General features: G+C 35.4%; 1 protein-coding gene across 1 annotated transcript; it reads left to right on the plus strand.

Moving 5' to 3' along the window:
- Window positions 1-1,334: 1,334 nt before the first annotated feature.
- On the plus strand, window positions 1,335-14,148 carry LOC108997872 (zinc finger CCCH domain-containing protein ZFN-like). The gene is made up of 7 exons (XM_018974261.2): window positions 1,335-1,710; window positions 3,722-3,879; window positions 4,690-4,752; window positions 6,034-6,153; window positions 10,861-11,151; window positions 11,989-12,318; window positions 13,595-14,148. Exons 1-7 carry the CDS (start codon window positions 1,353-1,355, stop codon window positions 13,874-13,876), a joined length of 1,602 nt encoding a protein of 533 aa, XP_018829806.1. The 5' UTR covers window positions 1,335-1,352; the 3' UTR covers window positions 13,877-14,148.
- Window positions 14,149-21,510: the final 7,362 nt, after the last annotated feature.

The following is a 21,510-nucleotide window of genomic DNA, read 5'->3' on the forward strand; positions in this document are numbered from 1 at the left end:
TTATAACATTTTTTTTAATTTTAAACTTTTACAAACTTGATACCTATTTTCGTATTTTTGCAATTTAAGATCTCTGTCAATCTCTCATTATAAAATCAACAGGAATGTTGCCACATGGTCGCTTTCAATTGGTTTTCCTGTAGATTTTGATATTACATATCAGTCAATCAAAGACTGATATGATGTGGTCTCTCGTTTGTTTCTAACGCGAAAATGACAACTTTTGAATTATAAATAGAAAAAACTCTCATTTTCATATTACATATCATATATGATTTTTTTTTCTTTTTATTAAATATATAATATATAAATAATAAATAAAAAAATTCAATTAATTGATGACAAATAAAACAAAAAACATTAATTAAAAAAATGATAAAAATGAGTGTTACCTATGGTGTATAAGTACAAAAATGATGAGTAACAAAAACTTAACAAAAATATTAATGAGTAATGTTAGAGGGAAGTTACTATAATAATGCACACTTTGTATTCACCATGTGGTTACTTCTAGTTGATTGTTTTCAACACTCACTTGAGGATATGTGTGGTCTAAATAATGTCATATTATATATGTAAAATAGATATTCTCAATAGTGACTTTTATCTATATTTATTCTTTAAGACAAACACAAATAGTAAAGAGAAAGAAGAGAGGCCAACATAAATAGTAAATTTTTATTTATTTATTTATTTACAAATAATAGTAGATGAAGTTGTGTGCTCACGAATCATTTTAAAAAAGATAGATTTATTATTAAAAAAATAAATTTTTTATGTTAATTTTATATTTATTTATTTTTTATAAAAAAAATTATATAATATTTATATATTTTATAATTATAAATATTATTTATTTATTTTATTATTACAAGGAAGGTGCGGGCGGGGTATTGAACTCTCGTTCTCCCAGTTGAGTAATCGGAACCTTGGCAGTTCTAACTGGAATGATAAAACAAGGTGGAAAAAGTAAAAGCAGTTATGTGAACCGGTAGGAGTTTCAGGTATTTAGAAAATTAGTACAGCCTCAGCCCCACTCTCCACCATTTCAAAACCCCATTACTCGCTCCATTCAGCAGCCACGTGTCACACTTAATATTTGGTGGATCTCATAGTGAAGCATATAAACTTTAAAATAGACCGCGCAATAATTGAAAACGAATGGGAAATGCTGTTGATTCCAAAACGCGTCAATCGGAGCAAGCGATTTGACATAGGTGGCCCATTTTCGCGAGTGGGTAAGACAACGTGCGTCCGTTTTATTTTTGAAAAGGTTGTGTTTTTTGGACAAAACGCGGGTGAAAAAGCAAACTAGAAAGAGATGACTTGGGGAGAGGCTTTTGTCTGGTTGGATGGTTGGTTTTTATTCTCGTTTCTGTGGAGAGGAGAAGAGAACGCTCCTCTCTTTCCCCCTCTCTCCAAAACTCTGTTTTTCTCTCTCTCTCTCTCTCCAACAAGCTTTCTTGTTGGGCCTCCTGATTAGTTTTGGTCGATCGGTTTCTCGGCACTGCGGGAAGGGGAGAGCTAGAGGGAAAGTTGGTGGTGGTGGTGATTGGTTGCTTTGGTTGGGGGAATGGCAATTCCGGTCGAGAGTGAAAGAGTGTCATCTCTGTGCTGATGGAGCGATGGAGTTCGACGCCGGAATTCCGATGTCCCGAGCGGCGGCAGCAGTGGCGGGGTCCGTGACCGAAGGAGCCTCGCTGAACGAAGGTCTCCTTATGTTTCTTTTGTTTTCAAAATGTGATTTCGTGGTTGCCGTTTTCTGTCTTTCATTTGCTTGCAGAAATTCCACTTGCTTGTTGGTAGTGATGGCTGCTTCGTGATCATGAGTTGTCGTCACTGCTCTTTCCCCTGATGAATTCGGTTTGGGCCAATGCCAGAAATTTAATTCTCTTAAGTAAATTTTCGTTTTAAATAATGGATAAAAAGAGTTTGCAATTACTCTCTATTTGTACAACGTTTTTTCTTCTTTTTTTTCGTGTTTTTTTCCTTCAATTTCTAACTTTTTATTTAATTTTTTTGCAACATTCCAAAATTTCTCCTCGCTCTTAAATTAGAAAATTTCTCTCTGCATATTTTCTTCCCAAAGTTTTACGTTTGATATTGTTATCATGCTTTTGTTTTTCATAATTATTTTCTTTAGATACAATTTAGTTGCTCTATTTGTTACGTGTTTTTTTTTTTCCTAATTCGATACACGTTCTGTTCATATTTACGTTGTGTAAATGTCCATTCTGCTCCTTTTGTGATTGATAGGAAGCTTAAATTTCTATAGATTTGTTTTATACATATTAAATTTGAGCTTTTCTATGAGAGTATTAAATATTAGTCTAGTTGAATCAATGGTTACAGATATGAAGTTTAATGTATGCCAACATTTTGTGTTCTTTATTTTGAAGGAACATGTTGTGTTGTTATCTGTTTCCAATTCTCTGGTCCATATCATTTTCAAAGGTTTATTGCCTATCTTTTGGTTCCTTGAATGATTTTGACCTTTTATCTTGACTTGGGATTGACCAGTATTCAATTTTGACCTTTGTCTCTTCTTGATTGGTATGTATTAAAAATTACAGTTTTTTATGTGAGTAATCGTATACAGTTCTGGTATAGTGAATATGCTATTTTTCACTTGAGTGCCATGCAGATTAGGGAAAAGAGAAGATGTGATTCTATCTTTTCTTTAAATTTTTTATCCATCCTTTTCGTTATTTTTGTCAGTTATTGGTCTAAAAGCTTTATTTTTTTGCTTGAAATGTTTTAGTGGCAATACATGATTTTCTTTAATCATATTTTTCTAATGGGTTGACTATCTTTGAATTAATCAATTCATGTAAGCTTTGAGTCTCATAGCTGTTTTATTTTTTCATAGGCGTGAAAAACTTGGGTCGACTAGAAAAATAAAGGTTCTGGGTCCTGTAATGGCTTACTAAATGAATAGTTCATAATAGTCATGCTAAATGGTTATGCATGTGCCCTAGTAAAGTAGTAATTGTGGCTGCCCTGTGTTGTCAATTTTCTAAAATTTATTTCCTTCAACATCCTCTTTATGACTGAATGAAACAATCTTTTTTATCTGGTAGCATTGTGCATATCCTCTTTTTTCTTTTTCAGCCATATCGACATCATATTAAATAGTTCCTTCTCTTTTTCTATCCACAGCAAGTGGTGCCTTTTCCCTTTTACAAGGATGCATATGAGATGTAACCACTATATGCAAGTAGGAAAGGATTTTAAGAAAGAAAGCTTTTTAATTGTGTATGGTGGCTTACTTGACCATTCCTATGAGTGGCTTACCGGGGTCTGCTTCCCATTCTTTCTTTTATAAGGATTCTCTTCGGCTGGTCAATAAGGCACATCGCTTTCACTTCTATAATAGAGGTGCTGTAATGGGCGCGCTTGGCTAACGGTCTGCTTTCCATTCAATATCCTATTCCTGTCACATCTGTTCTATTCAGCCAATCCCTTGCTGTTTGCTTCATCCCGCCCTGCCTAATCATCGGTCGTACCCTATTTTGAATCCGGAATTGTTTGCTTTTTGTATGGTTTTTTATGCTGTAATCAATTACTCTGTATTTTAGTTTTAAGTGACGATTTATTTTAAAGGTAGAGACCAATACGCGAAAAGCATAGCATCAGTTTTCTGGAATATCAATTTTGGATGAATGAATGCTGGGGAATTATTTTCCTTTCTTTTTGTTTGACTACGTTAGTGTATTTTCAGATGCAATGTGGAAAATGAAGTTGATATCAAGTGAAACAATGGACTCTGGGCAATATCCTGAGCGTCCTGGAGAGCCAGATTGTTCTTATTACATTAGAACAGGTCTTTGTAGATTTGGGGCGACGTGCAGATTTAATCATCCTCCTAATAGGAAGCTGGTATGAGCTGTGGCGTATCTGGAATAATCTTTTGAACTCAATTTTATATGATGGATATGGCTTTGATGCATTGTTATGAGATTGCTAGATTGTTATAGACTCCGGAACCACTGCACTATGTGGTCCTTGCTATCAAATGTGTTATTTGTTCTGTTATTGTTTATCTTTATCACTTTTTTTTTTTTCTAAACTAAATATTGCCTCTAACATTGATTACAAGAAGAAATAGATTTAAAAATAGTTATTGTCTGATTCTAGGTTAGAATATGCAAGTAGATTGTTTTGTTAATTTTTTAGGTACAGGGAAAGTCAGAGCAGTAAGGGATGGGTGTAGCATTGTTTTATATGCATATGCATATATTCCTATACACAAGTAAACCAGCGTGATTAGATGCTGTCTTGAGTATGACATACATTTCATTAAGAGAAATGATATTTGTAGTCATAATGTGCGTCCTGCACTCTTTTTAAAAAAATGAGTAAATATGGGATGCACGTGAGAAAATTAATTTTTTAATGGTGAACCCCCACTCTTTTTCTAAAGGAGTGCGCGACGCTTACATAACCCATAACTGTATCTAGCATTACTCTTTCATTATATATGGATGCTTGCAACAGACACACTTGCATGCTCCTCTGGACTTTGGTATACTTGTTGCACCTTTTGCTTAGCTGGTATACTTCGTGTATTAGCTATTTGATGTTGAGTTCATCACACAATAAGTTTTTGAGTCTCATATTTTAATATTTCAACTTTATATGATGTTCATATTTGGGGAGCTTGACTAACGAGATTCTATTTTATTCTAGGCTATTGCAACTGCAAGGATGAAGGGGGAGTTTCCAGAAAGAGTGGGACAACCAGAATGTCAGGCATGTATTTCCATCCAGTTGGCAGAATTGCTTGTTTAATAAGTATGTCATGTATACTTACTATTGGGCGTGAAATAGTATATTTGTAATATTGGTATTGTGGTTTGGCCTGTTTATGTCCAGGCAATAAATTTTTGGATAGAAAAACCATAAAATTTTGAGAGAGAGAGAGAGAGAGAGAGAGAGAGGTATGAACAAGATGTATTGACTAGGGCTGGCTCCTGGCATTGCCAGCTTGTTTGATAAATCTTATAAATTTACCTAAGCCCTTATGGATGTGGGGATGGGGCAGGAGGCAGTGGATGAACCTCCCAATCCACTGCAAATTTATGTTATGTTGTCCTTTGAAATTTGATAGTATATTCAAGTTTTATCTGATGATCAATTGGTATGTATGTTGTTCTCAGCATACTTAAAAGCATGTTGATCACAAATCATTCTATTAGGCTTATCATGACATTAATAAAACCCATCTTCAAAAGAGAGAGACGTAATTCAGACTTCACATGCAGTATATAATGTGTTTTTTTCTTGTTACCTCTTCATTTGAAAAAGCTTCAAATGAAGCTGAACTTTACCTTCTATTCAGATGGTGCCCTGATCCAATCTGTTTTGAGAAATTTTCGGTATTACTGTTATGAAAATCCTACTTCAGTTGGTTGTCTTCTCAGAGCATACCCAACACTGGTTCAGCATGTGCATGATTATGGCTATCTATTCTTGTTGGGTATCCCCACCCACTGGCCTATATTTCCTTTCGGTCAGGAAGCTTTAAGAAATTTGATGAAGACAAATGGTGCATGGACATACAGAAAGGGAGGGCAAGTCACCCTCTTTATTTATTAAATAAGTTGGAGCTATTTTCCTATATACAGCCCTCACTCTATCCATTCCATGTCGTGGGAGAAATATTATGATAAGACAAAGGAATATTCAAGAAAAGGACTACTGGATGTTAGACAATAATTGATATAATCTGGTAAAGAAACATCAATTGACTCACAAATGTTAATTGCCAAAATTATGCTATAAAGGATTCTATTACTTCCTATTATTATTTTTCCTTCATATATCTCAATACTTATTATTTTTCTGGTGATTATCATTATAAAGACAATGAACTTGCAATATGCCAATGGTCATTTACTTGGACAATATGTGCTTGTATTTTAATAGTAAGGTGTATGAAACCAATTTTACTCCAACTCTCAGTTTGCTTAGATATTTAATCCTTCTTCTGAGGCTTGAGCAACTAATATTCTGCTTTGATATTTTCTATAGTACTATCTGAAGACAGGAACTTGCAAGTTTGGAGCAACGTGTAAGTTTCATCATCCTAGAGACAAGGCTGGGGTTGCTGGAAGAGTTGCCTTAAATATTTTAGGCTATCCACTTCGCCCGGTAAATTAAGTGTTTTGCTTGATTTAACAATGTGTTCACACAGTAGCACATCATCTTAGTGTTCATCATTGTATGTTAACCAGTTTTGTTGCACCCCCTTCCCTGGTAGGGATAGGATGCACCACCGTTTTTATTGGAGTGCAAAGATTCAAGAATTCTGTAAACCAAAACCAAAGAATTTTCTTCTGAGAAGTAAAAAACCAAAGCAATCTTTATTTGTAAACATGAACAGCATACCTTGTCTTTCCAACCTTTGAAAGAAAACTTAATCATTAAACTGTCTTTGGAACAAAAATAGCATTCTAAATATATGACAGTTGTAAAAAATATTGCCGAGTTAATTTTTTTTTTTATCAATAAACAATTTTATTGAGAATAAGAATAGGCTAGAGCCCAAGTATAAAGGACATATACAATAGCATTACCTATGCATTGTAATCTAGAGATACAAGAAATTCATGAAATTTATGCCATTAAAATCAATTATATTGACCAATGGAGTACAAAAAAGAAAGTCTTAAGTTCATCCATTGACCGCTCATGATCTTTAAACCTTCTTTCGTTCCTCTCCCTCCAAAGACACCACCATAGGCATAACAAGACCATCTTCCAGATTGCTACAATCTTTGAGTTACCTTGAAAGCCTTTCCAAGATGCTAGGAGATCAATCACTCTTCTCGGCATTACCCAAGCTAGTCCCACTCTAGTGAAGAAGTTGTTGCATAGGGTTGTAGCAATCTCTCAATGAAGTAGTAGATGATCAATGGACTCTCCACTTCTTTTGCAAATGAAAGACCAATCCATGACAATGATGCGGTGTTTCCTTGGGTTGTCTAATATGAGGAACTTCCCCCAAGGAAGAAGTCCTTACAAAAAGGATTACGTTTAGGGGGCGCCTTAGTATTCCAAATGCTCTTCAGCGGGAATATAATGCTATTTTTGTTCCAAAAGGGACTTGAGAAATGAATGAATGATGAACTTCCCTGTCTTATTTCCGAGTTTACAACGCCCTCATGAAAGCCCAAGCCATATCTAAGCTTACATTCTAAAAGAACTAGTCAATGACATAGTTGAAGTCTATTGGAATTATTATAAAGAGCGAGAGCTTCTTCCTCCAAAGCAATGTGGGATCCCACTTGTCACCTTCCTATACTCACCCAATATTGGGTATGACAATCTCCTCCCCTTGAATCCCTGATGTCATTGTTGGGGTCATTACATCATAGGTGGCACGGCTCAAGTCCCGCATTTCTTGTTGGGTTTGGCTCTAATACCATCTATAACGATCTAAGGAAATCTCAAGCCACATTTGGGCTTATACTCCAAAAGGACTAGTCAATGGTATAATTGGAGCGAATCATTATAAAGAGCAAGAACTTCACCCTCTTAAACAATGAGGGATCTCATTCACCACCTTTCTATAATCGCTCAATATGGAGATCACAATTGATAAAATGAGACTTAGGGTTCATTTTATTAGAAAAAGTTAGGGCTTCTTGGGCTATATAAAGTCTTGCACAAATAGGGTCTTGAAATCATTATAGGGATAAGTTTCTTTTGAGATAAGTTTGAAAACTCAACTCCTAAGGTTTTTGGGTCAAGCTGGCAGAAAGTAATCGAAGGAAAAATATGAAATTTTGTGTTTCCTAGATGTTAAAGAAGGTGGTAGATCTGATCTAAAAATTAATTTAATGGCTTTCTTTACTTGTTGCATTGAAGCTAGTAGAATATCAGTATCTCCAATCCTTGAGGTATTAGGGAATTAAAAAACTAAGTTGCTCCATAAGTGATGATTCTAAAGCTGAGTGCCAAGGCAAAGGGGAAGGGCTCTCAAGTTTCCTTGTGAAACTTGGGCTTTTGTTGCGGAACTTGAGATTGTTCAATGACAACTATTTTGATCTGTCTACATGTCATGTAATATGGTACGAAATTTTTGGAAGTGTTAATATGTATATTGGTGTTGTTTGGATTCAGGAGGCACCTCAGGTGGGCGGCATCTTGCATATTTGGGACAAAACGGTGGTGGGAAAACTCAATACTTGTGTTGGGGGATTTACTGTTGCATGCTCTTTTTGGATTATTGGAGATAAGCTTAAGTGGGCCTTTGCAAGATTTATGGTCCCAACTTTGATTGTGGAGAAGCTTTATTTGGGATGAGTTTGTAGGTTTGGTGATCTGGTGGAATTGCCTTGTTGAGTTTGGGGAGATTTTATTGTGTCTCGTTTTCTTAGTGAGAAATTGTTCGCTTGTGTCCAATTATGGTGGATTTTTCTAACCTTATATTTTGAGAACTTAATTAATAGCTAGCAGGATGCACTTTTACATGGTTGAACAATTAAGTTACCCGTACTTGGTCCAGATTAGACATATTTCTTCTCTCCGCTGGGTGTGAAGTACACTTTCCTGGAGTATCTGAGCTGTGTGGCTGGCCAGATCATGTTCATACCATTTTCCTATTCTATTTGATTGTAGGGAACTTTACAGTTGCAAACGGTATTTCAAGTTTGAAAATATATGGTTAAACAGTATTTCAACCTAAAAGTTTGGTGGATAAGGTGAAACAATGGCAGTTGTCATAAATTTTTATGGCTCACCTAGTTTTGTCTTGGAAAGCAAGCTGAAGCCTTTGAAAAGTTTTTGAAGAAATGAAATGAGTAGTTTGGCCATGTTGAGAAAAGCACGCTTCTTCTGAAAGGTTTGTGACATTAGTGTGCTGGCATGAGAGAGATCCTTGTCTACTGCATAGGAGTTGAGAAAGGAGATTATCAATGACCTTTTAAATGAGGCAAGTTGACGATAGAAATAAGGGCACTATGATTGTGTGAAGGTGATAAGAATACTGATTTTTTACTATCAAGGGCCAACTCAAATCGAAGAAATAACTCAAATTGCTGGCCAAAGATTTGTGCTTTGTTTCCTCCAGAGGGCTGAGAATTAGAGATTTGATGGTGTTCAACTGCACCTTGTTGAGAAAATAGCTATGGTGCTTTGCCACAAAAGGGGTGGCTCTATGTAGTTCAGTGGTGGAAGTATAGTATGACACTAGGTGGGGAGTGGTTCTCCAATTAAGCGGGTCTTAAGCGGTTGTAGTGTGGAAAAATACAAGGGGTGATGGATATTCTCTAGCTTTTTCATATTCGAGTTGGGTTAGCCAAAATTAGATTTTGGTATGAAGTTTTGTGCGGCAAACAACCTTGAAGGTAGATTATTCAGAGGTGTTCGGAATTTCCTGTGGTCTAGAGGCCTCCATGGTGTACACTTGGCATCTCTCCAATGATAGTAGAATATGGAATTTGACTTTTATTTGGTCAATCCAAGATGTAGTGTTGTGAAGTTGTTTTCAACATTTTTTAACCTCATACTCTCTATTACATTGGAAGGTGGTGATGATGATAAGATATCGTGGGTTCCATCCAAGTAAAGGAAGTTTGGTGTCAAAATCTTTTACATGCATTGCATCCTATAGGTACTCCTTTTCAAGAAAATGCGTTTCATGGAACCCAACTCCATTTGCCAATGGCGTTCTTTGTTTGGATAACTGCATTTGTCAAGATTCTAAGTATGGATAGTTTTAGGAGGAGAATCTTGTGATGGGTTGATGTTGTTTGTGCAAGAAGAGCGGAGGAACAATTGATCATCTTATGCTATAGTGTGAAATGGCTAGAATAGTGTGATAACCCATTCTTATAAATAATAAGGGCAGGTGGTGTATGGGGGATCTCACATTGCTTGGGAAGGAAAATTTATTGCTCTTTATAAAGTTCCAATGGGGCTCCAATTGTATCATTGACTGATCCCTTTGGAGTATAGGCCATGTGGATTGGATCTTCCATCAGGGCATGATAAACAATAAGGGCCTTGGCATTCCTTTGTTTTGGCATTGAGTAGGTGATGCCTTAATGAGTGGTTGAGGTGCTAGCTTGTTAGAGAAGTCATAATTTAGGTCAATGCAACACGGAAGTTTAATAGATGGTTTCTTTATATGTGACGTGGTGTGTTGAAGGAATGTAATGCTCGGAACTTTGAAGATTGTGAGAAGACAAAAGCATATTGTGCTTTGATCCATAGTGATAAAAACTCTTCCCATTTGGATGTTGGCTCAAAATAGTTTTGGCTTCTTTGATTATCTAGATTTCATGTCCTTTTCTTCTCCTTATTTTCTCTAGTCAGGTGGTTTCTCTTGTATACAGTGTGTACTTTGATTTCTTCCTTTTATACTTTTAAACAAATTTGACAAATTAAAAAAAAAAAATCCTTGTTGAACTAGGATTTCGAAGCTTTTATGGATTCTTTTTAGCTAATCCTAATAGAACTAGGTTTCCTTACTATCTCCTTACTTCTGGGTCCTACACAAACTTTTAACACATCGTTAAAGCCTCCCATATAGCAAATCAAATGAAAATCAAAGTTAAAACAATTTTTTATTTTTTATTTTTTACTTTTTATTTTTATAAAACTCCCGTGGGTATCATGCATGCTTCTCCACTGATGTCAAAAAATGACCTTTCTATATCAAGGTCATGGCTATGACCATTTTTGGTCAACATCAGTTGCATGGTTGGCTCATTACTGAAAGTTTATATTTGGGCGTTTCAGTTCAATATGTTATGTGGCGCTGGAAGCATCTGCCTCATATATGAAATGGCATTGCTCTTTTCTAGCTGAATCTTTGCTTCTTTGATGGATGAAATTTTTTCCTCAATGCAGAATGAGACTCAATGTGCCTACTATTTAAGAACGGGACAATGCAAGTTTGGAAGCTCTTGTAAATTCCACCACCCTCAGCCAACAAATATGATGGTTTCATTGAGTGGCTCTTCTGTGTATCCTACCATGCAGTCTCCAACTACGCCTAGTCAACAGTCATACCCGGGAGGAATTACAAACTGGTCGAGAGCATCTTATATCCCCAGTCCACGCTGGCAAGGTCCTTCGAGTTACACACCTTTGCTTCTACCTCAGGGAGTTTTGTCAGTTCCTGGGTGGAATGCATACAGCGTAAGCTTTCTGCTCCTTCCACAAAATATGGTTCAGATTTTGTATGCTTGTTTAGTTGTTTTCATTTATACTATATTAGGTAACTTAAGGGGGGAGGGAAAGAAAAGTATAGGAAGGGTGGAGCGGGTGGGGGAAGCAGTGTGAATTATATATTTTATCTAGGAGATTTAGTATTTATGAGAAATATGTAGAGCAATGACTCACATGGTGGGCCTATAAGTCTAACTTTCTATCTTTTGCTTCCTCCAAATTTTGTAATCTAATGGTTAGTGGAACTCAAGTCCTTTTTGTGCTTTATCTTTGTTATGCCTATATTTCACTAGTAATTACAGATGGTTGGGGTGATGCCAACTGCGGTAGTGTAGTGGTCCTTGTTGTCAACAGCTATTGCTGGTGATATTTTGTGGCAGTGATGATGGATGTGCTAATATGATTTTCAGATGGATGTTTTGCGATTGAGATATTATTGAGGCTTGAAACTGAACAATTTCCCACATATTAGTTGTATTTTTTATTTGAGAGAAAGGTTGCGTTTTAATTGGACTTCTGCTTTAAATTTTGATTCAATTGCATTCAAGCATGTCTATGGTGCTAGGCATCTGATCAAGAGGAAAACGAGCTTCATGAACATACAGCCATAAGTTAATGAACTTGCAGATGGTGAATTTCAATTCAATACAAGGGATCAACAGAGCTACCTCCATCCCTATACTATGCAGAACAAACAACAAACCCTTAATTTATGTCGTTCATTGTATGACTTTTCTTCTAAGAGAAAATAAACATAGAACTTGTGAGCACTGATTCTGAAATGCTAATAGGATGGTTTCTTTCCAGGGTCAGCTCGGATCAGTTTCCTCTTCGGAGACCCCGCAGCAAACAGTAGGAAATAGTCAGATCTATGGAACATCAAGACAGGGTGAATCAGCTAATGCAGGATCTCAGGGGACATTTTCTCCACTTCATTCAGGCTCTATCCCTGTGGGGTTCTACGCATTGCAGAGAGAGAATGTATTTCCTGAGAGACCTGGCCTGCCTGAGTGCCAGTTTTACATGAAGACTGGTGATTGTAAGTTTGGTGCAGTTTGTCGGTTCCATCATCCGAGGGAAAGACAAATTCCTGCTCCTGACTGTGTCTTGAGTCCCATAGGCCTTCCCTTACGCCCAGTGAGTTGCATCATCAGTGCTGATTCAATCTTTCTTATTTCATAACAGTATTTAGCTATGCCAAGTGTTATCAGTCTCTGTTTTGTCACTTGTGAAATTTTCTTGAATAAATATCTGACAATTATTTGACTTTCATGACAAGCATAAAATCATATTAAAACAATTACAAGCTTAACAATTTGCAGTAATTCAGAATAGCATATGAGGCAATTAGTTGTTAGTCTTTGCAAACTGAATATGCTCTGTTTGAGGCCTTAGTCCAGCCTTTGCACGATTGATGACGGATGTGCTTTGTTTAAAGTGATGGAAGTGTAACTGTACTGTAGTTACATCTCTTACATGACTCTCATAATTGCCAAGTTTATACCAGAAGTATAGCTGTCATGGTTTTTTTAAGCATTCAAAAATTTTGTAATAGTCCTTCAATGCTTCTTACCATGTTTATAGTCTTGTAGTATTTCATAGAAGTAGCAAAAATGAGAGAGAGAACAATATAGAAGAAAAGTGAAGCCATTGCAACTATACTAACTAAATTTTTAATATCTTATAAAAAAAACCTACACTTTTTAGTATACTTGGGGGTGTCTCATAACTATACAACATTTCAATTCATGAGATTACGATAGTTGGATGCCATTTGGCTTGCTTGATTCTTAAAGATACCTTTCTGAGGGTTTTCTAACTTTATATTTATGTTCTTTCTGGTTGTACTCCTAAAATTGCTATCGGCAATAACATCCGCTAAGCTACCTATTCCCATATACACTTGAGCAGTTCATTTCTAATTATATAAAAAGATACTATAAGGTATTTTAAAGGGCATTATTTGCATGCTCTGCTCCTAACTATTGATTGAGCTAGATTTTTCTTTTCCTTTGTCTTTTTTTCCTGGAAACTTCCTTTTGGGATTTCTAAATATATATTGTAAAGTACAAAGTATGTGTTTTGAGAGATTTTTAGTACGTTTATCAGACTATACAAAAACCGCTTCAAGCGGCTAATGGGTGGGACCCAATTTTTGTCTCCAAATCCCTTTATTTATTTATTTATTTCACTGACGTTGCATTTGTTTGTTTTGGGATGGGACTCTCCCCCCTTTGAATCTCGTATCATATAACCACTTAGTTTATCTATGAATATGCTTGCATAGAGAGGAAAAAAAAAAAAAAAAAAAAAAGGTTCACGAACTCCACCCCCTCTTTTGTTGTTTTGTTTCAGACTAGTTTGTATGTTCTTCAGTGCATATTGATTGGAGCTGCTCTTTCATTTTTAACAGGGAGAGCCTCTATGCATCTTCTATTCTCGTTATGGTATCTGCAAATTTGGTCCAAGTTGCAAGTTTGACCACCCAATGGGAATTTTCACATACAATCATTCTGCGTCATCTTCAGCTGATGTCCCTGTCCGGCATTTGCTGGGGTCATCTTCATCGACTGCTGCATTAAATTTTTCATCAGAGGGACTTATTGAAGCAGTCTCTGGAAAGCCCAGGCGCCTTTCATTGTCAGAAACTAGACAGATGCCTTCTGGTGATGATAATATTGACACAGAAAAATGATGATACGAGTCATTTACATTCTCAAATCTTTTGGAGGTTTAAGCATAAGTTCTGTAAATTCATTTCCTATTGCTGGAGATGTACAGAGTTCATGTCAAGTAATTCTGTTATTCTGAAATGTGTTTCAGTTGACAGACTTGGCTCTCCTGAATTTCATATTGCTGAACTGTAAAAAAAGTCTGCAAATCTTGTTGCATATGGTAAAATCCATAGTGAACATTTCATCTCCTGAAAAGCTGATTTCTTATTTTAATGTTCTAATTTTTCTTCCAGTATTTTATGTAAGAATAATATTACTGTGCCGTCTCATTTTGACCGTTCATGCATTTAATTTTTTCTTTTACTTACCGATTAAGGAATTGATTATTAGTGTATTAATGTATTTTTTTATTTTTTAAAAATATTTAAATATATTAAAAAAGTGTAAAGAAAAAAAAAAAGAAAGTAAAATTTGTAGTAGGCACGCTCAGTGATCAAAGTTGGGCGACACACTAGTACTACCCTTTATGTAAAACAACATTTTTCAAGTTTTGATAGGAATCTTCTTTTCGGTGACTATCTATAACACACCCCGGAAAAATGCTCTCTCTCGATGGGGGGAGCCTCCGAAAGAACATGAAGAAGAAAAATAGGAGAGAAATAAGTAGTCTATATCCCAATGGATTTTTTATCATATCTTTTAAAATACATTATTAAAATTTATTTTTTCTATTTTATATATTGATTTTTACAATATATCATATATCAGTTTATCTATTTTTTCTTTATATCGTTTAAATATTATATTTTTTTAATATATTTTATTCATTTCAAATAAAGTAGAAAGTAAAAAGTAAAATGAATAAAGAGTAAAAAGTAGAGAAAAATTATTAAATATTTATACAAGTGTGAATAGTATTTCATAGATGTAGAGAGGGTACTGTAGCAAACTGTATATTAGTTATAAAATACATAATCTATTAGATGGACTATATTGAACTATTTCCATCAAATTTTACAAAAGTGTGAATTTTACATAACTTATTGAGAATGCTCAGCCTTCGGTACATATACTCTCAGGCGACTCTAGTGGAAAGCTACAGTAGAGGCCGTGGGCCTTTAAATACAAACATAAACAGAAAATTAAACGTAAGTCTGAATGCAAAGCAACTGGGCCTTGAGTCCAGAACCAAGCCCATCTTCAACTCAAAAGTAACTTCAGTTAAAATTCTTCATCAGCGGTAGGAGTGTGCAACAGGATCCGGATTTGTCAAGATCCGAATTCTAAAAACCGTGCAGTTATCCATCTGGATTAATTCGAAAATAATCTGGGCGGATAACCAGATTCAATTTGGATATCCGAATATCTCAAAAAAAAATTTTTTTGACTATAAATCTAAATATTCGAATTGTAATCGGATTTAATTTGAATTTATTAATAATTATTTAAAAAAAAATTGTTTAAACTTTTAAAAATATTTTTATCGCCCAGATCCATAATTGGATCCGGGTTTCTCTAAACCGCCCGGATGTACCCGAATTCTGGATTTGAACCGGACTGAAAAAAAATCCGGCCCGTGGAAAGCCAGAAATAAGTGGATCTTACTTATAAGTTATAATCATCATCAGCGACAGCTGCCACTCTTCATTTGCTTACTGCTACCGCTAATGATTTCAACTTTAGTTCTTGATGAAAACGTATGATTCCTGTTGCATAAAGTAGTTTCTTTTTACCTTTTCTTGTATTATTATATTGTCTTTCTACTTTTGTGTAGAATCATCTTATATCTTTTATCCCTTTAATTACGTGGCTGGATGGATTTCTTCGGGTAGAAATCAATGTGGATTGCCTTTTGGTACGAGGCTCATAAATTGGAGGCACCGGAATGAAGTGGAATTGTAACAATCCACCCCTTTGTAGTTTGTAAAGCTAGATTAACCGGATGCTATTAATCTCAAAACATGCCTTCTTTCCACCAAGCATAAATGATTCTTTACATTTGTAAAATAAAGCAGAATATTTTCATTAAACAAAAGTTTCCAAAATGACCTTGTTCGAAAATACTAAACAAAACAGAAATTAAAATGCTTAATACTACATGTAACAAATTGCCAGAAACTCAGTAGATGAATTTCTTTAGGTTTTAAAAACGTAGTGAAAATTCTGGAAAGATCTCATGAATCGAGCAATTGCGTAAGTTTGAATTTGTCAGCATAGTCAGTTTCTTACCTACTTGGTGTTAGAAACGCGATTTTAATTATTTGAGGTACTTAGGAGCTTGTGAATGAGAAAGAATTTGCGCTATTAGTCTGAGATGAATATTGAGAATTTTATGGTACAATAAAACGATTTTTGATTTTCGGATGATAGTTGTTTGAAAATGCATTTCGATTTATTCGAGGCACCTAAGAGTCGAAATTCGCGAAACAAAGTGCACTCCTAATTTTGTGGGATTATTCAAGATTTTATGGTGCAAATTTATTTTCATTATTTTCGAAGTGAATAGTAACTTGTGTTAGCACCATGTGGCACGCAATCCAGTTATTTTCAGATCACAATGTTGAATGTCCAAATCAGTCTAGAGAAATTTCATTTGGATACTTGGCAAGATCTTAACCACACTTGGTGTATTAATAGTATATGTTGAACCTAAGGTTTCAAGTATCATATTATTATATATCTACATATAGATTTTGATAATAACAAATGAATTAAGCATAAAGGAGTCTCAAGCTCAAGTTGTCTACACAATGGAGCCAATCACATCAAAGAATCAAGTATGAGAAAGATATGGAACAAGCTTACAAATAAAACTCTTAAATTAATTTTGTACATCTCTTGAAAAAATTTGAAATTGAATTAAAACTCAAAATTAATCTTCTCTTATAGAGCATCAAATTACATTTTTCACATGTGCATGATATATTTGAAAATTAAGAGTTTGAAATTTGAATGTTTGAAAGATGATTAATTGTCATCTTTTACATGTGCATGACATAATTAAAAGTTTGAATTTTGAAAATTTGAAAGATGATTGATTGTCATCTTTCACATGTGCTGTTTTGTTTGAAAATTTGAAAAGTGATTGATGTTCTTTTTGACTTATACAAAAGGTAGATGATTTTGTTTAAAAATTTAAAAAGTAAATAATGCTCATATTGTGACTTGCAGAAAGTACAAATTAGGTTTGAAAATTTTGAAAAGTGAATGATGTTGTCTTTGACAATTGCAAAAATGAGAAATTTTTATTTGAAAATTTTGAAAAGTGAGTGTTGCTCCTTTTTTACTTAAGAATCTTTTTCAATTTGAAAATGAAGTCTCATGTGTATATAAATAGCTCACTTAAGATCTTCAAAATTAGAACACTACACATCAATTACAAGCTTTACAACATTCATTTAAAACTTTCAATCTCTCTTCTCTGCGCAATGAGTCTTAACCCTTGTTCATCTTGAGATAGATATAGTTTGCGATGTACTGTTTTTATTTCACTCATTGAAGAGTGTTCTCTGATAACCTACCTACTATCAATTCTTGGATCAGTAAAAGGATGCGTATAACCCTTGTGCATGTAGAAGGAATTCTACACAGGGAATAGTTGAATCACCACATGTAAGGTGATTGTAAGTGTAGAAGGTATTCTACACGGATTATTTAAAGCGGTATTGCTCAAAGGTGTAATAGATTTCTATCTCTATTGGAAGGAGGTTGAATAGTGAATTTGAGAATCCTCAAGGGGTAGCTTGAGGCGAGGACGCAGACAATGGGGCTGAACTTCGTTAAAGTACTGAGTTTGCTTCTCTCTTACCCTTACTTTTTATATTTACTGTTGTTTCATATTTTATTCACATTTTATGTTGTGTATTTGTTTTATAATTGTTAAATTTTTAAAATCAACCCAATTCACCCCCTCTTGTATTAGTCATCTGGGCAACAATTGTACTAGAGCAGTGGCTTTTTTGTAAGATTAACTATCTTTTGAGTTCAGATCTTATAACTAACATTTTAGCTACCTTTGGTGAATGTCAATCCAGTAGTCGGCCCCAACTGTCCATGCATTCATTATGGCTTGCTCTTATATGCTTATGTTATATGTTGCATGTTGCTTGTTTACTTACTGAGATTTCTCAAAATCTCACTGTAGTTGTTTTCACTATCCATTCCCCACCCGGAATGGTAGAGGTTGTTACAGGATTGCAATAGAACAACAATGGGGAAACGCAAGAGGCCATCTCTCCGGATAGTCAAGGAGACCTCGAAGAGCCATGAGAGCTCATCAGAGCCATCATTAGTAGATAGGCTAGAAGCTGCCAACCAATTCATCACTGAAGTGTTGCAGCGCTTCGAGGAGCTGAGAAGAATTTTGAACAAAGTCAAGGCTGAATAGGGATAGCTTTGTAAAATTGTATTTTGAAAAAAGAACCATGGAAATAGTGGTAGAAAAAGAAATGAGCGGATTTTTGTGAAATCAACTTTTGATGGTCCCTTGTTTTGGGAGCCTTTTGAAAACGTTGTCTATTTTGGAAGTACTATGATGAAGTTTGAAACTTTTGGGATGATTACACTTCAGTACCATGTTAGTATATGACTACCAATCTGATATAGTTGAGAAAATTTTTCTGTTGCGATTTATTGCATACTGCTAGATCATTAGTTGCATTGCATCATAACTGTCATGTACGGGGATATGTAGCCTTGAGTTACATGTCTCGATACTTTAGTCACCGTCCAATCCTAAGCCGGGGCTGAGGGCATCGCATATAATATTTTTCAAAACAACCCAAGTAAGTGTTTAACATTTTTTCCAAAACAAGGGACCATTCCAAAAAGCTTAAACCTTAATTCATTTCCATTACAAGTAATATGGTCTCTTTCAAAACAACATGGCTCTCTCTCTCTCTCTCTCCTTTTTTTTTTAATCCTTTCATTTATCCTTGCCCTGATTAACGAACCTCCTTAGCTCCTCGAAGAGCTGTAAAACCTTAGTGATAAATTGGTCGGTGACTTCTAGTCTATCTACCAGGGAGGGCTCAGAAGAGCTCTCAGTGCTCTTTGACACCTCCTTGACTGTTGGGGGTACTGACCTCTTGCATTTCACCATGTGGGATCTCTTCGTGTCCTATCACAACTTCTACCATTCCGGATGGGGAATGGTAGTGAAAACTACCACATTGATATTTCGAAAAATCTCAGCAAGTAAACATACAACATATAACAGATAACATGGGCATATAATGGAAAACCATGAAATGAATGCATGGACATGTACTTGACATAAAACTTGACTTATGCAACTTGACCTTTTTTGGAACATGAAATGGAGATCCTTAGACTTTTTAGAAAAACATCTTTGACATCTTTTTCATGTTGATCATTGCATATCATATCATATCATATCATATGAGCTCATGGTCTTGTTCATTTCATATAACACATGGGTGGACACATCACGGCTCCCCTATGCACCGTGTGTTCTTGCTAGTTACTACATGGCCAATGGTCCGTATACCATGGTGAATACGTCATGTTCATATTCATTATAACACAACATTATTTCATCGAGTTATTTGCCTTATTCTTGGCACCCACTAGCGTTAGGTGCTACTTCGCTCTGGCACCCCTTCCAAAAAAATCCATTCGAGGTATGCTGATGATTCTTTGTCGACCTAGAGGTTATCACTCCATTCTTATGCACTCTAGACTGGACATAAGAGTTCCACAAGGACATTCTTCCATCCTAACATTTGGGGTCATGATAGAAACATGTACCGACTCCTCTTTCGAGAAACATCATTTACTCAAATGCATGTGACATGAGACTTGAGAAATTCTTTTCTTTTCATAAAACATGTGATATATGAGATGTCGTGTATGCATGAAAACAAGCATAGCACATTTCGGTTTATAGCTTAACAACAATAGAACTTTCATATGCATAACATGTTACGTAGGCAAACACTTAAAACATATTGTAACGCCCCACCTATTTATCCTTATAGATTAACTCTTAGATCAACACTAGATTTTAGAAGACTAGTTCATTAGAGTAGTCCATGACCCTAAGAGCTTTAGAAAGAATTAAATTAAGTTTAGGTTAAGAACATTGATCGATCACCACATGATTAGTGATCTTGAAACTATGTTGTAAGCTTGATTTTTATTTTTATCATTTCTCATCCTTTTGTTCTAAGATTTCCTTATTTGGGTATCCATTTCCATTATTCTTAGATCATATTAGGACTCTAGTTAAACCTTTATACATGTCATTAAAGATAATGACATGTCAAAACCCGAATTCACTCTAATCGTCACCCATGTGTACTCTTGTGTGCATCATCACTTGGCAACCAACTCCCCACTGTCTATCACCTATGTAGGGCACTTAAGAGTGCCTTAAATCTAGGCATAACAACCATAGAGATGTGTCCAAATGAATAAGACAAAATGGTTGGCCTTGGGAATGCATCTTACCTGGCGGCATGATGGCTTGCCTTCATGCCATGCATTTACTTCTCCTCCCTTTCTCCACTCCCCCACAGAAACTCTCCCTCTTCCCCTAGCCATTTTAGGCTTACATAGATGCAATGATGATGAAAAAATCAACCAACCACACACGACAAGAGGCTTCTAGGCAACATCATCACCCACTGCCCAACCCAACCAATGGCAAGCCTTCTTGGCCGCGACTCACCAATCATTTGAGCCCAATATAAACTCATCTCCCCTTCACTTGTTCCTCACTTCAGTTCCTCAAGCCTTCCTTGAGTGTTCTTGAGAGCCTCTCTTCCCTTGTTCTTTGAGTGTTCTTGAAGTTCTAAGTGAGTTCTTGAGTTTGTGAGTTTTGAGTGGGAAGCTTAGGAGGGCCACAATATCATTGTAAGTTTTTCTCTCTAGATCTTAGTTTATGTGTTAAGTTGTGTCTTTGAGTGTTAGTATCAATCTTGGGTGAATATAGAATGAGATACTGTGTTTAGCTAGAAGTCGAAATATTGGTGGATAGGTTTAGTGTTTAAAATTATTTTTGGTGAAGATATTAGTTATGGTATACCTTGATAATTCTTGATATGATTTGAGTATGTCTTAGAATAATCTTTGAAGGTTTAGTTCGAGGTTTGAAACATGTCATAATATGTTTTAATTTCTATCTTGTGTTGATCATCAAAGCATGTATGGTTTGACTTATCATGCTTCATTTGAGGAAATTAACTTATTTTACTTAGGCTTGAAATATGAGCATTTAGAAAGCCCTATGATTGGGATAAGATTAATGCATGATTTAATTCTAGCATGTCATTGATAGAGATGTCATATCACGCATCACTTGAGGTTTAGTTAGATTTAAGAATTTTATTAGGCATGAATAAGTGTTGGGATGAACTTGCTCAAGGTTAAGCTTTTATTCATCATTGAGGATTTCCGATGATCATCTTTTTATTGGATGAATTTTTCATGCATGCATACATGAAGATCAATAGTCAAAACTTTATATAGGCATCAACTAGAGAGCATGCCACGAATTGAGGATGAATAGGCTAAGATCCTTTTGATTTTTAAGGCATAGACGATCTTAGAACGTTCAAGATATGAGGACTTTGGATTCTAGTTAAGTTTGGAGAACATTTGCATTAGTAGCAGTATTTGGAAGTTAGGGGTA

Source organism: Juglans regia, unplaced genomic scaffold (genome assembly GCF_001411555.2).
Source record: "Juglans regia cultivar Chandler unplaced genomic scaffold, Walnut 2.0 Scaffold_650, whole genome shotgun sequence".
Taxonomy (NCBI): Eukaryota; Viridiplantae; Streptophyta; class Magnoliopsida; order Fagales; family Juglandaceae; genus Juglans; species Juglans regia.